Here is a 15,664-nt window from a genome sequence, read left to right as displayed (position 1 = left end):
CACACACACACACACACACACAATCGCTCTTCTTAATTAAATTTAAGGTCATAAGTCTTAAATTTGGTGAGGTAGCTGTTACTTTTAAAGAGCTTGGTTAGGCGTGTGTGTGTTTTTTAGTGAATAAAAACCAGTGGGATCTGAAATATAAGTGACTATGTAGAACAACAGTCTTGCTACCTATCCTCAGGCTTAATATGCAAAAATGTTTTTTAAATTAATGTTGATTTTTTTTTTTTGGATCATTCCTAATAGTGAACTTATGTCTGATTCATAAAAGATGCTTAACACAAAAAGCCTTGCTTAAGCAGTTTCTAATAAACCCATAAATAACTCATTTTTTTCTGTAATCTATGAAACTGAAGTCATCTTAAATTACCAGCAGTGGCCTGGGGGGGTCTCCTATTACAAATATCAGAGATAGCCGTGAAGCAAAAGGTAAAAGCAAACTCTTTGGAGAACAGGCTCATAGTGGTGGTTAAGGAGAGTGAATCCAGACAACAAATATTATCCAGTGGACTAAATAGCGGGTGGAGGAATCCAAACAAGCAGCCTGGAAATGTGTTGCTCCTGCACTGACTGGGGTTGGATAGAATTACAGAACTGTAAAGTACACCAGTGGCTTTGAAAATCGCTCCAGTCTAGACTTAAGATTTGAGGTATGGTCACTTCTGTGCGTGGTAAGGTTTTGTTTTTAACAGGTTTTTCTCTTTAAGCATACTTAAGATAGTTTTATAAATGGGGCCCTAAAGCTCGTTTTGTTGGTTGCCAGGCTTCATACCACCATGGGTGTTTATTTTTATATTCTTTCATATTTATTTTTGGTTCAGTGTTGTGGGGATTGAAAAGAGCTGCCGATTTGCTCGTTTAAAAATAAGTAACCATGACTTATGGGAAACTCAGTTAAAAGTTACTCACATGCAGCAAGTTCTAATCTGTAAATAGACTTAATCCATGCTTGGGAAAGTGAGCCTTCATGGCCACAAAAGGGATCTTGGTGAATATAATTATTTCATCCATGATAGTTTACAGTTGTATTATGTCCCTTTTTGGGGGAGTTTAAATACATTTTACTCAATTTGTACATTTTACATTTGTTTTTTTGTAACAGTGTTTCTTTGTTTTTATGTTATAGACTCAAGAGCTACTCTATGTAAGATGAACACTGAGGACAAACTGGAAGGCATGCTGCTGAAGTGCAGCAGCGGAGGAATAGACGGAGGAGGGAGAGTTGGCCTGGGCAGCGGAGGAGGACTGGTGGTGATGACACTCGGGGAACGATCGCTGGCTAACCACCCTCTGCTGGCCGAGGATGACGACGACGAAGACGACGACGAGGACTTGACTCGAAGCTCGCTGGTCACTCACGACCTGGTCCCTCCAGAGCAGCTGATGATGCAGGAGGAGATGACGAAGAATAGCGGTGGAGGAGAAGAGGAGGGAGGAGCCGAGGTGGGAGAGCATTTCCCCCTAAAACTCACGAATAAGTTTCCCTGCTTGCTTCATATGCCAGTGAGTTCACGCTGGTTTAGAAGTAGATCAGATTTTGATAAGCTCATTTCTGTGAGTGCATCTACAGTCTCCACTTGATCAGAGTGAGTTTGCTTTTATGCATGTTATGTTGACTTAGCCTGACATTTTGGACTGTTCAGTGCAATCAGTTCTTTTAACACACAAAAAGTACTGTTAGGTAGCTGCTAATACTGCAAACTACTTTCACACTAGTTATTTTTAGGTGCCGGAATTTTCTTAAAAATTGGTCAAAAATAGGGAGCTCGCGTTAGTGTTTTTTTTTTTTTTAATGAATGACAGAGATTTTAATTAAATTTTTTTCTGTCACTTTGACCCACTTGTTCATATTCAGAAACAATATATTTGTACACTCTGATCTTCTGAATCAGAATAAACTTGCAGCAAATGTGAACTTTAAAATAGTAATTTCTATTCTAAGAATACAGCATAATGAGGATAATCTGAATTCACCCTCAGGGACAGGTTTAAAGCATTGCTTCTCCTTGGGAACTTTAAAAGCTGGAATTGTATGGTTTGTGTTGTTTGTCTGTCTATAGTTATTACAGACAGGTTATTTTCAGAAAGCTGAAAAGTGGCTACATACATTTTAAAATGCCAGTCAGAGGATTTGAAAACGCTGTCCCTGGCCACCTGGCAGATGTAATCTCTCAGCCTGTTCTGGGTTGTAAGGGGCTGAGGCTTCCCTCTGGTATTTTATGCCTGAGGCAACTGTATGGTGAGATGCCCTCACATTGGTTGATTATGCTCTGCTTGCCCAGTTGCACCTGTCTGACCTGGATAAAGTGGTAGCTGGCTGGGTGGCCCTTAAAGTAGGTCATGTGCGATATTCAATGTATAAATGACTATGGTCCTACCTTTACAGTTGAGCATCAAGCAGGAGCTGAAGTTGTCTGAGCCAGCGGTCTATATAAAGAAAGACAAAAAGGCAATCAAGGATCTGACAATGTGTCCCAAGAAGAAAAAAAGGAAGCAGCGATCACCAGCAAAGGTGAATTCCATCTGTGGAATTTTTATATTTTTAAAATACCAGGGACGGTTGTGAAAATTCAACACTACATGTGTTCTTTTTTACCCCCTTTGTAGATTCTCAGCATCAATGACGATGGCTCATTGGGCATACCAAACCCCAAGTGTCACGTCTGTACTCACTGTAATGCTGCGTTCAGAACCAACTACCATCTACAGAGGCATGTCTTCATTCACACTGGTATGAATAAGTCTGGCATGTATACAAATATGTAAAACATGTTGCTGTGAAATTAGATATGTTGACAGTAGGGGATCTTTTAGTCATCAAAAGAAGCTAAAAACTAAAAACAACTGGTTTTCATATATGTTACTGAAAACCTAGGTGAGAAGCCGTTTCAGTGCAGCCAGTGTGACATGCGCTTTATTCAGAAGTATCTTCTCCAGAGACATGAGAAGATCCACACCGGTGAGTAACAAACAGTTTGGCAAAATTCTCAATTGTTTTTAGAATTATTGTTATGTTAGCCTGAACTTTTTTCTTTTTAAATACTTGTCTCTAGGTGAGAAGCCTTTTCGCTGTGATGAGTGTGGGATGAGGTTCATCCAGAAGTACCACATGGAGAGGCACAAAAGGACTCACAGTGGAGAGAAGCCCTACCAATGTGACTATTGTCACCAGGTACTATTCTTCTGATTGCTTGTAAATTAGTGTATTCGTAAGCTCCAAAATTGGTAAATATTTTAATTAGAAAGACATGAAAGGTCTATTTCAAACCTGTAGTTCAGTCATTTTGGTTCGGACAAAGGGGAATTAAAATGTGTTGGGTTTTTTTGGTCTTCTGTTCACTAACTTTGAAAAAGAAATTTGTGAACTAGTTTTCTTTGGGTTATTTCACAACGACACTGTGGTCCCTTTAAATTGAGCTCTGGCTCATTTTCCCCCTTAGTGCGGTTCATTTGTGCAGATGTCAAGATGTGTGCTCGGCTGCTGACAACCACACCGAGACCCTTTGAAAAGGGTGGTCAGTGGGAGGTTCTAGCTAAATCCCTTCTTGCATTCTGGGATGTGGCAGAGTACACAATCTGTACAATATTGCCATTTCCATGCAACCCAAACTTCAGGTGGATTTCAAAACAGTATAATAGGGATGACAACTTGACCATCTCGTATAATCATCAGAATCAGAATCAGAATCAGAATACTTTATTAATCCCTGGGGGAAATTATTATCATGGCTTTAGGAGTAAATTTTCAGTGTAGTCCAGTTGTCCAGACCTTAAGCACCTTCCTGTGTTTCTGGCCAGTAAGTGGACTCATCATTCTCACGTAGTTTTTAGTATCGCGTTTTAGTTCATTTGGAGCTAGCTTGCAATTTTCTTTGAAAAGAAAGCAGAATATGTGAACATATCAAACTCATCAGTTGAACAGATGAACTACAAGTGTGAAGATCTCCTGTGTGTGGATGTATTTGTGTATTTGAATAGTTTGTGGTACAGTGGTTGGCTGTAATATAAAACATGTACGAATATGTGTTGAAAAAGGATGAGGATTGTAAAGCGCTTTCAGTGGTCAGTAAGACTATAAATGCACTGTGTAAACGCCACCCTATTTCAAGAAAACACAGGTAGAGACAGGATGATCTTCTGTCTTTTATTTTGACTCTGTGAACTGACTTATCACAAAAGAATACAAACACTCAATATTGCAGTGTAAACTGTCATTGATTGCTTAGTCAGGCTAAAATTATTTGCTGACATGTTAACAATTTGCTTATAATGATAGGAATGCCTGCTAAACAGTTATTACACAAGATATTTTTTAAGTAGTTCAGCTTCTGTGAATTTGTTGAGTGCATTAAACCTCTAAATACTGTGTTTAAGACCTTTAGACTAAAAAGAGTCTGCTTAAAACTTAGTCTGGTTAAATGGTGTTTTTGGCATTCAGCTTTTTTTGCCGTCCTAAAAAAGATTGTGTGATTAAAAACACATTTGGTGTGAAAACACTGTCACTAGTGCTCATATTAAAGATCGTTATGGGTGTAGAGAGTAGACAGGAAGAGTAAAATTGTGAACTCAATATTAGAGCCAGTAATGAAGGTTCATGTATAAAATAAATGCATTGTGTCCTCTTTCTGCAGTACTTTTCCAGAACAGACCGGGTTTTAAAGCACAGAAGAATGTGTCACGAGAACAGAGAGCGAAAGGCGAACAAGACTGCCGGTAAAGTCGGATCTTTACGTGAAGCAGACTCTTTAGGGCCCCCCTTTGTTGCCAAAGAGTGCTCACTGCCCAAGAAAAAGCGCCAAAAGTGTACAGACAAGAGTTCAGGAGCTTCCACTACTGCCCAGACAGAAGGGCACACTTTTACCGTGGTAGAAACAGAAGAGAAAGAGGAGCAAAAGGGAAGTCTTTCTCTATATGCTGTGTCCTCCAAAGTCAAACATGAGTACGTGATTGCTGACTACTCTGTGGACCTTCCTGAAGAAACTGCTAACCAACACCAAGATGGCGACGTCTCTTCGGAAGAAACAACTTCTCCTAAGCTACTTCTGAAGAAAGTACCCAAGCGGAGTCTTAAGCAGTCAACTGAACAAACTCCTCCTTGCTTGTCCACTTTACCCTCCTTTGAGGAAAATACTAAGGTGGCACAGTACACCTTTGAGATCGTGGACAAGCAAGGCCTCTTAGACGTAGAAGGCAACAGTGAACTCGAGTCAGTTGAAACTCTTCAAGGAGGACAAACAAAACCAGCAGCCAGCAGCACAAACTATGACGACGCGATGCAGTTTCTCAAGAAGAAACGTTACCTTCAAGCTGCAATGGCTAACAACAGCCGGGATTATGTCCTGAACACGAGCAGCATCTCCTCTCAGCCACCTGTTACACAAACTGTGGTGTCAACAGTCATCGACGAAACTGTTCCCGCCACCATCCTGGAGCCCCAACCCATGAACACAGAGATTAAGACTCCTCATGACAAGAATGTTTTGCCTGATGAGGTTCTTCAGACACTGTTGGACCACTACTCCAACAAAGCCAATGGGCAATCAGACATTTCTTTCAGTGTGGCTGACACAGAGGTTACCTCAAGTATATCTATCAATTCCTCCGATGTTTCTGACAGCAGTCCGGTCGAGAGCCTCGGAACATCCAGCGCTCAGGCTCAGCCGCCTGCAGAGAAAGTGAGTCTCTTGCAAGAATACTCCAAATTTCTCCAGCAAGCACTGGAGAGGACCAGTCAGAATGACAGCTACCTGACCAGCCAGAGCCTCAGCTTGGTCTCTGAAAACCCCACACTAGCTGGACAGCCTCTGTTCTCCACAGAGAAACAGTTTCCTTCCCCCAGCAGGTTCAAATCAGGGATGAGCTCTCCACTAAGGTCCACCTTAGAGAAACCTCACTATGGGTTGCTGGTCGGGGACTCCCAGCACTCGTTTTCCTTTTCAGGCGACGAGACCACCCCTCCCTCTGCGGTGTCCCCAGCTGAGGAGGACTTTCTGGAGCAGGTCTCGCCCTCAAAAAAGACTGACTCTTCACAAGGGATACTACAGACTTTTCAAATAAGCTCCTTTGAACAGAACTTCAAATCTCATTTCCAGACGTCAAGATCTGCAGCCTCCTCGCAGTTTACGGTTGCCAACGGACAAGTGAGTGTTCGAGGACACAGCACAGAATTCTCAGAGTTCCCTTTAGTCCGAGTCACTGAGACCAGGTCTCAACTGAACTCATCCCCTGACGTTTCGACCAGTGAATCGTTTGGCTGAAGAAATGGAGGCGGGAGCGTTCATTTCTGTTCATCATTTCTGTGGCACTTTATCTCGTCTTTCCTGTGTTTTTGCCAAATCAAATCCCACTGCAAACGAGGGGTCTTTCTTTTTTTCTTTTTTTTTCTTTGTGTAAAGCAGTTATAATTTTGTGCTTTTACGTTCTAAACTTCTTAAATAGGAATACTGAAAAATGATAATCATACTATAATTAGCATTTCCCCTTTTGGAAAAAAAGTCAAACTTCCTCCAGAATGTACATTATGAGATTAAGCGACCAAAGTGTAATGCAGGAGATTAATATTCTCTAATTCCATTGCCATTATTTTTAATGTTTGTGTCAATCATTTTGCCTTGCACACTTAACGATCAAGTCACACTTGCTGCTTAATGCAATATTTAGACTTATTAAAATGTAGTTTGCATCTATGTACACTCCCCCCCTGAGTTTTTCAACTGCACTGGGGGTTGGGTGGTCCAGAGCTGCACAAACCTACTGTTATTGATACTTTTTCCTTATGAGCGCGTTAATTTTTTTCTGCATGTGAAGATCAAAATCTGTGATTCAACTGAGCTGAAATGAATTGGGGCCACATAAGTTTGTCCTGCTCCCGAAAATCATGCCCCCTTCCCCCATGGTGGTGGTAGATTTTTTTTTTTTTTAAATTATTTTTTTTTTGCTTTAGCTACTTCCCCTTGCTCTTTGTTTAGTTTTTTTTCAAAAAATATCACTTAGAGCTTTTTTCTTTATTCCAGCGGTTAAACTGTCTGCTGACATGCACGGTGACACAAAATTGTGTTACCTATTAAGGGTATTTCTGCAGGATGTGTGTAATGAACGGTACAGGATAGATTTGACTGATTGTGTTTGTGTTACCTGGGATCGAGCTCACTATCCATTTTGCAGATTTGAATAATAGGTATATGAAATTAAATTTAACATCATGTGAATTAATGTATTCCCTTTTGGAATGGTTGGATTTCTGGTCACTGATTTTACAAACATGACTCGTGCAGGATAGACTGACTGCACTATTTGGGAAATGCTTTGGGGTTTTGTTTTGTTTTTCCTCCATGCCCCCCTCTCCCCCAAACAAAAAAGTTTTGGCCGTCAAATAGCTGCACACATTTAATGGTTGCAGGATCATTCTTAGCTTCTGTTGTTAAAATGCATAAAGATTCAGGGTTGTGCTTTGTGTTCACACAGTTTGGACGTTTTACACGTGTACATTTATATTAGATTATCACAGTATGTATAAGTCACTTTTTGTTAAGAGATTAGTGAGACTAACCACTTAATTAGTTTAAGTAGAAATTCAAACTAATTCACTTTTTCTTTGATCACTTAAAAGGACGTAGCTCTTATAAGGGAAACAAAATTAAAGTTCATGATCCCTTGTATTCAAGAGAATTTGATTAAAATGAGCAGTTTATTATTTTGTGCCTTCTTTTAAAAGAAATATTACAATTTCCTTTAGTCATTCCTGCACAATGCATTTATTTCTACTTGGTCTACGCTCTAAGGCTACTAGTTCCACTTGCACAATACAGACAAGCACATAAGCTATCAACGTGTTCACACCTTCATACGTTAAGAACTGGGAGCTTTATTTAGTTTTGCCTTTTAATATTGTATTATTTTTAAAATTTTAGCAGAGACATATCACCAAACTTAATAATCAACATATTATCTGTAGTTGGGAGGAGTTAACGTGTCATGGACTCTTCTCCAGTATGTGTGTAAGTGCAGATTTAAGTTGTAGATGTCTAGATTTGCTGATAATCACTCATTTGCTGGAATTTTCTGGTCAGACTCATCTGTACGGGCCTTGTTGAAACCATGCAGTTTTAAACGGGAGTGGCAATGAGTTAAGTCTTTTCTGTACTTCATTACACTGTTGATTGTCGTTCACGTCTTAGGTGCTATTGTGTTAAACGATGTTTTTATCTTTTTGTTTTTCGTGCACCATCCAGTTTAGGTTTGAAACCAATGTTGAGCTCCCTCTTGTTACAGCTCCTCTGACAATCAGGGACACACAGAACCACGTTAATCATCGAATACTTTATTCTTCCTCAATGATCATTCCCTCTAGAATGTATAGAAGATATCCTGCTGTAAATACATTGTATATTTTTATGCTCTGAGAAGTACTGTTAGGTTTTATTTTGGTCCATAGAAAGACAAGGCGTGTGCAAGAAACACTTTTGTCAGTGAATTTGGCAAGTTAATTTGTTTTTAAGCATTTATGAGATTCAATAATGAAACGGTCCATCTTCCTGAGAAAATGTGGCTTTTGCAGAAATCTCACCACTGTATCAATATTATATTTTCAGTTTAATTGGTGATTGATCAAAGTGAATTTAGATTTTTGTGAATGTTCATTATGATGGGTTTTACTGTATAACTATCATCCGTATGATATATTAAAATAAAATTCCTTTTCAACATATTTAAAGTAAAAGAAAAATGTTCTTAGTGGTGGAAACAATCCTCCATTCAACAGCTATTAGAGTCTTGAATTTGTGTTAAAATATCACTTAAAAGTTAGTGTGGTTGAAATACCTCACTAGCTGCCCTTTTTTTTTTAATTGTAAGCAATCTTTAAAAGCACAGTGCAGATAGAAACGATGGTTTTGTAAATTGTACCCCATTTAGTTCTTTGAATTTTGAATTCAGTTAAAGTGGAAACCTATTGGAAATTAATGAAGTATGTGAGCAGTACGATGAATATTTCCTTTTAATTAACTATTGTCAGTAACCTGACCATAAGTGTCCTTGTATAAGCTAGAGAAATCTCATTCGTGTGCGTGTGTGTGTGTGTGTGTAAAAAGATCAGAATTTTTTGATAAAAAGCTATTTTTGAAACGTCATTTAAAGCACTGATATGTACAGTATATCATATGCAGTCATTCTCGCTACCCTCATTTATCTCTGTATAAGTCGTTTGTGTCAAGGTTTTTCAAATACAGATGGGAATCTGAATTTTTTCTTGATTTTAAAGAATTTGATTCACAGTAAGGTTGGTCTTACGTTAGGTTTATTCTGCATGGTCTCTGACTTGTTGGGTCAAGTGAACTTGTTTTATGGATAATGTGCAGCTTTAATTGTAGCTGATTATTTTCAGTCAAGTAACCCATATGATTAGACTTTTGCAATATACAATGATTTGTAAGCAATCTGATTAAATTGTTTTTGATTGTTGTGTGTCATGTCCTTATAAATAAATAATTCACAGCATGTGATCTTGAATTGTTGTTGATGTACAGAAGGCGTGCAGCTGCTGGTGAAACCGAGTGTGGGTGGGTAAATGTGTTTCCTGATGGAAAGCAGCCAGAAAAGACATAAAGAGACGCTGGGATATTTGTTATGGTGTGTTAGGGGAATTCGAGGAGAGTAGAAGTGCTGCAGAAGACTGTTTTCATAGGTACACACTCGTACAGTAACAAATTGAAAATCTTTCACCATATCGTGGTACACGGTGACATCTTTTTCAGCAGGTCCAAAACTTGAAGATATATTCAGTTTACAGTGATATAAAAGTGCAAAGCATAGAATTCTCACATTGGAGAGCGTTGGAAAAAGAACTGTTGAGGTTTATCGTGGAAAAATATGTGGAAAAACGGATATCAGAATAGTTCTGTCTTAATTTTCTGACAAACTGTTTGTCCAAGTACTGTAAGCCTTTATCACAGCCCAGTAAACCATGAAGGTCAACCAGCATGCACAACAACAGGACCTCCCCCCACGTGAAATGCAGCTATCAAATACACCTGTGCTTTCCTGCTACCATACAGTCCTGTGGGAAAACCTTCAGCTACCCCTCATTTCGTTATATTTTGCTTCCATTTAGCCTGTCTTTCTTGTAATTTTCAAAGTGGTGTTTAGCGGGTGTTCTCCAGACTTTCTGAAAGTTCTCTGGACATAGCTCTACTTTTATACTCTATTTAAGCATAAAAAGGCACCTAACTCAAAGGATGAACCAGTGTTGTGTCTACATATAACAGAAAACTGAGCAAAGAAGTGTTTAAATTGTATACTTAGGCAATTAGCAGTCTGTCCCAAAAACATTTCTTTAGCCGAATCTACTAAAAAGCCCAAAGCTAACACAGACAGGCATAAAAAACAGCAAGAATGTTATTCCTTAAAATATGGGATCCAGAAAAGATCTGAGAGATTCATCTGGTCCTTCAGCTGAATTTCAGTTGTTCACTGAGGTCTCATTAGACATTGTCTCGGTGGAAGGGTGGTTGTCAGGAAGCCATTTTTTAAGGAAGAGGAAACTGGAGGGAAAGGGTGATGTAGTGATGAACCCAGATATTCAATTTTTGGTTCAAATCATCGTCAGTATGTGTAGAGAGGGCCAGGAGAAAGGTAAAACAGTGTATATAGCCATCTGTGAGATGCAATGGAGTCTCTGCCCTGGCAGGATTTCAGCCAGTGGGGACTTTGATCTTTAATGGGAAACAGCTGATTGGTAATGACTTTATTTCTCCCCATGGCAATGATCCAAAACACAGTCTTCATGCAGTAAAAGAATACTTGGATGACAAATCGGACTGGCCTCCTCAGATCACAGAGAGCCAGCCAACATCCAAAAAGAGCGTTTAATGTCCTTTAAGAATCCCAGAGAACTATTCCTGAAGGTTATTAAAAGAAATTACAACAAAGTTTGCCTAAGAGAGTTCAGACTGTGATGAAAGATGGCCATACCAATGCTTGGCATAATCATCTTAAATCGTGAAAATGTAAAATATTTTCATTGTGTCATTGTACAGGGAAACTCTTCCAAGTTTTGTTTTCTCTTATTTATTTATTTTTGAATATGCGTTTAGACTGATGTGTTTTCTGATCTGATTGGTAACTTATTGACTGGAATAAGACTCAGAAAACATCCCCACAGTCTGAAATTCAAACGTGTTTCAGGAAATAACTCCATAAAAAGGATCAAATCCATGTGGATGCATTTTTCAGCTAATCATTACTAGCATTACCTGCTGCAGGACTTGCCAAAGCAAACACGAGATCCTTGTGCAAATGCTCCAACACATCCCGGAAAGGTGAGCAGTAACCGCATGCCTAAGTTGCCTGCTGGCAGCTGACGTATCCATATGACGAACACGTTGTAATACTGAGAGGATTTAAAGAAAAGTGGGAAAGTGGAATGGATTTATTTTTTCTTTAATTTTTAAAAAAAAATTACAAGCAGTGGATGAAATGAGATTGTGAAAGGTAAGGTGTCGCTGAGTTAATCTAGCTAAGAAGCTGTTTGAAAGAAGACCGCCACTCACACCAAACTCTATTGAGAAAACTGCCAATTTTAAGACTAGAGCACATCTCGGTTTTCATAATAGCGTATATCACCAGGAGCTTATTTTGAAATTGATTACACTTTCTGATATGCTGTCTTTCCATAAACATAACTATTATTATTGTTATCATTCATTTCAACATTTTGTTTTCTAACTAGGAAACAATGAATTCACATGTTTGTTATAATTCTTCGTTTATTTATCTGGAAACAGAAGCCTCTGAGGTAAAAGCAGTGACGCTAACAACTATTTACTGTTTGTCGCATCGCAGAGGAGCACACCCTGCTGCATCCGGGTGTCCTCAAGCTGCACCTGTTGCTGTTTAACCAGGATAAACAGTGCTATTCTTTCCAAGACGACCGCTACAAATGCCTGTGCTACCGTACTGTTTACTATGCCAGGAAAAACCGTATGCTCCAATCATAGATTATATATCTTCACAATTATGAGTGTTTTGAATGCGGCATGCCAGAATTACCCAGTAACATGCTGTGATATTTCAATTTCTCAGTAGTTTCTGAACGGAAATGTATTAGACTAGTAAGTAAGAAGGAAATCAAGTTTTATCGGATGTTTTAATTGGGATATTATACATATTTTATCCTCTTATTCCTTTTTCTAGTTTGAAGTCTACACTTTACGATATTTGCCGAGGAAAAATCATATACATGATAGTATTATGTAAAATATGTTTGGGGGTATTTTCTGTTTCGGGGTGGGTTTTTTGTCTTCTCGGGGGATTACTTCTTATAAAATACACGTTTAAGACAGAAATGTTCTAAAATATAAATTAGAATATTTGACAAATCTGTCACAAACGTGTTTAAATTTAAAAATATATTGTTATTTAAAACAAACTGTATTGACTTTTTTTTCCCTCAGATGTGAAATCCTGGACTTTAAACCTCTAAAACTTTTTTTTTTATTCAGGAGTGCCGGGAATTAACTGTAAGTTGGAAAATTTGTAAATTTCAAAACTCATAGATAGCATTATAATGATATTTTAGCTTTAAAAATGCGGATGGGTTAACCATTATTGAAACTGATTTTTGGTTCTTACCAATATTGTTATTTTAGGGCACAGACCTTACATTGGGTGGTGATGTAATACATTTGTTAAGCACTGTACCTCTAGCATCCAATAACTCACTAAGACCATTATTTTGGTACACTATATGTCTTTTAGAGTGAATCTAGTAGTATGTGATCAAAAAAGTTTTTCAATATTAAAATGCAGATTTTATTTTGTTGTTTTACATCCAGCCTGTAAATATAAACACTGTAACTCTCCAGGCTGCAATGGAAACCCTGCCAGTCGGTTGGACGGTGTACACCTGTGAGCAGGAAAGAGCTGAGACAGGCCTGTTGAAGGGAGAATCTGATGATACTAAAGCAAACACACATATTCAAGATCTGTTCCATGAAGATGCAAAGGCAAGATGTTCAGTGTGTCAGCTCAAATGAAACAATTTGTAGGATCATTGCAGGCTGTTGTTAAAGTGACTTCAGATAAGCCAGTGCTGCTACGGTTGTATTTCTGTGTTTAGGGTTTTCAGCAGTCTAATCAGCCATGGTGGAGGATCAAAGTATTTGTGTGGGAGCCGGTGCTTTTTGGCACCTGGGATGGAGTCTTCACCACCTGCATGATCAACATCTTTGGTGTGGTTCTGTTCCTGCGTACTGGCTACCTGGTGGTTAGTAAACAGACTGTCTTTCACTTTGTGTATTGTAGGTAATAGAACATCTAATCCACTTTAAACTCTCCCCACGCTAATAAGATGCTAAAAGGCTGAATTCTGTTAAATGCAACTGCCATAATGGGGCTTTAAATATGAGTCTAATTACCGTGCATGGTGGATACACTGCAGTGGAAAAGGATTTTTCACTTCTTGATTTCTTATTTTTGCGTATTTGTCATGTTTAAATATTTCAGCTCAGACAAAATACCTGGGTGAAAATAAGTGCAGTTCTTAAGGTTTTTTTTCCTCATGGCCCTTTGTGATAAAGTAATTTCCCCTAAACCTAATAACTGGTTGTGCCATCCTTGGTAGCAAGAACTGTAATCAAGCATTTGTGTTAACTGGCAATAAGTCTTTGGCATCACTACGGAGGAATTGTTTTAATTCAGCTGCCCTGAATGTTTTTAAGCATGACCGGACATGCTAAAGCATGAATCACACTACCACCACTATGTTTGACTGTTGGTATGAGGTTGTTTTTATGAAATGCTGTGTTAGTTTGACATCAGATGTAACAGGACTCAAGCCTTCCAAAGAGTTCTGCTTTTGTCTTATCAGTCCGCAGAATATTTTTCCATCAAGATTTTTTCTGGCAAACATGAGACGAGCCTTTGTGGTTTTATTGCTCGGCTATGGTTTTCTCCTTGGAACTCTTCATGGATGCCATTTTTTTTGCCCAGTTTTTTTCTTATTGACCTTAACAGAGGCAAGTGAGGCAGTTCTTTAAATGTTGTTCTGGGTTCTTTTGTGACCTCCTGGATGAGTCATCGATGCTCTCTTAGACTAATTGTGGTCAGCTGGCCCCTCCTGACATGGTATACCACTGATCCAAATATCCAAATTATCTGTCTTTGTGGATAATTGCTTTGACGGTGGTTCCACTGGAGTCCCAAATTCACTCCATAAGACTTACAGATGTCAGTGACTTGGTTTCTCATCCATTCTTGAGTTTCTTTAGATTATGCCAAAGATTATGCCATAATGATCCAGTTACCACTGTCTATTATTACAATTTATCTGATTATGTGAAACATTTAAGTGTGACAAGTATGCAAAACACAGACATCTAGGAAGAGGGTAAATACTTTTCACAGCACTGTAGTAGCAGACTAAAGAATCAAAAAGAAATCACTAATCACCAAATTTTATTTTGTATGTTTTCATTTTTATACTTCATAATGGCTTAGCTTCATGTTTGGCTTTCTGCTTTCAGCTCATCCACATTTTTTAGCACAGTTTTTAGCTTCACATATAGTTAAGTATGTGTCATCATGACAATTGATCCAGAACACTGTAATAGCCATGTGTCATCACAGGACACAGCTACAAAGAGACCCAGTGATTGTAATTGCTACATCCGTTTGGCCTTAGCTTGACAGCTAAAATATAGTTTGCTGTGTGGAAAACAGGGTTTCTCTTTCAGAGAGAGACGCATCTTATCAGAAATGTCTGAGCAAATAAAAAAAAAAAAGTGCTGGTCCACCACACCTGTATAGCATCTGCATGTCTCTTTTTTTCTATTAGATAGAAAATTGTAAACAAATACAAGGAGGAGAAAAGAGGAGTGATTAAAAAAATGCAAGAGAATGGTGAAGATAGGATTATTTAAATGAACTGAAGACAAAGCACTAAACAGAGCAGGATGTCATGTGCAGAAGATGTGTACAATACAGGTGGTATATTGGCCCAAAATATATCCAGTTCACAACTGCAGATGCATATTGTGGTGTAGTTTGTGCAGTGATCACTCTGTACTTTGGATCTTTGCTGTTTCCTAACATTATCCAGGGGAACACAGGAGTGCTGCTTGGGATGGTTCTCGTCTCCATGGTTGTGTTGGTTGCTTTAGTGACAGTTATGTCAGGAATCGGAGTGTCTGAACACTGTGGTGTTGGGAGTGGAGGAATCTACTCCATGATCTCTACCATCCTAGGGGGAAGGGTCGGGGGCACTGTTGGCCTCCTTTATGTGTTTGGGCAGGTGAGTGAATTTGAACACCGCTAAAATTGTTTGTTTGTAATATTTTATCCCTTAAGAAAATCATGGAATGCACAAACTGAATTTCCTTCCTTCTATCTCGTGTCACTATTAATGCTCTCTACCACTCTGCAGTGCGTCGCTGGGGCGATGTACATCACGGGGTTCTCCGAGTCAGTGGCAGAACTGCTGGGTCTTCAGACTCAGTGGGCGGTGCGCTGCATGTCAGCAGCAGTGCTGCTAGGTCTGCTTGGAATCAACTTGGCTGGTGTCAAGTGGATTGTCAGACTTCAGCTGCTCCTCCTGGCTGTTCTGGCCATCTCTACCCTGGACTTTGTCATTGGCACATTCACACACCTTGACCCAGGTAAC

General features: G+C 39.0%; 2 protein-coding genes across 4 annotated transcripts in view; both read left to right on the top strand.

The window, feature by feature from the left end:
* The window catches only part of znf148 (zinc finger protein 148), an 8,038-nt gene extending 1,647 nt beyond the window's left edge, over window positions 1-6,391 (top strand). Inside the window, exons 2-7 of one of the 3 annotated variants that reach the window (XM_005935751.3) lie at window positions 1,136-1,452; window positions 2,396-2,521; window positions 2,617-2,740; window positions 2,885-2,968; window positions 3,063-3,181; window positions 4,641-6,391. In XM_005935751.3, coding sequence (XP_005935813.1) covers window positions 1,159-1,452; window positions 2,396-2,521; window positions 2,617-2,740; window positions 2,885-2,968; window positions 3,063-3,181; window positions 4,641-6,266 — 2,373 coding nt within the window. In that variant the 5' untranslated portion in view covers window positions 1,136-1,158 and the 3' untranslated portion in view covers window positions 6,267-6,391. Of the gene's footprint in view, window positions 1-1,135; window positions 1,596-2,395; window positions 2,522-2,616; window positions 2,741-2,884; window positions 2,969-3,062; window positions 3,182-4,640 lie in introns of those variants that run through there. The other 2 variants (XM_005935750.3, XM_042226238.1) reach the window with 2 other exon arrangements.
* Window positions 6,392-7,670: 1,279 nt separating this feature from the next.
* The window catches only part of slc12a8 (solute carrier family 12 member 8), a gene marked incomplete in the record, with an annotated part of 23,939 nt that continues 15,945 nt past the window's right edge, over window positions 7,671-15,664 (top strand). Inside the window, 6 exon segments of the mRNA XM_042226239.1 lie at window positions 7,671-11,324; window positions 12,459-12,524; window positions 12,870-13,010; window positions 13,124-13,270; window positions 15,104-15,295; window positions 15,428-15,659. Of these exon segments, the coding sequence (XP_042082173.1) occupies window positions 12,876-13,010; window positions 13,124-13,270; window positions 15,104-15,295; window positions 15,428-15,659 (706 nt within the window).

Source organism: Haplochromis burtoni, unplaced genomic scaffold (assembly GCF_018398535.1).
Source record: "Haplochromis burtoni strain Fernald_Lab_line unplaced genomic scaffold, NCSU_Asbu1 Contig_202, whole genome shotgun sequence".
Lineage (NCBI taxonomy): Eukaryota > Metazoa > Chordata > Actinopteri > Cichliformes > Cichlidae > Haplochromis > Haplochromis burtoni.
The sequence above is the reverse complement of the archived record's forward strand: the minus strand, read 5'-3'. Positions and strand labels throughout refer to the sequence as shown.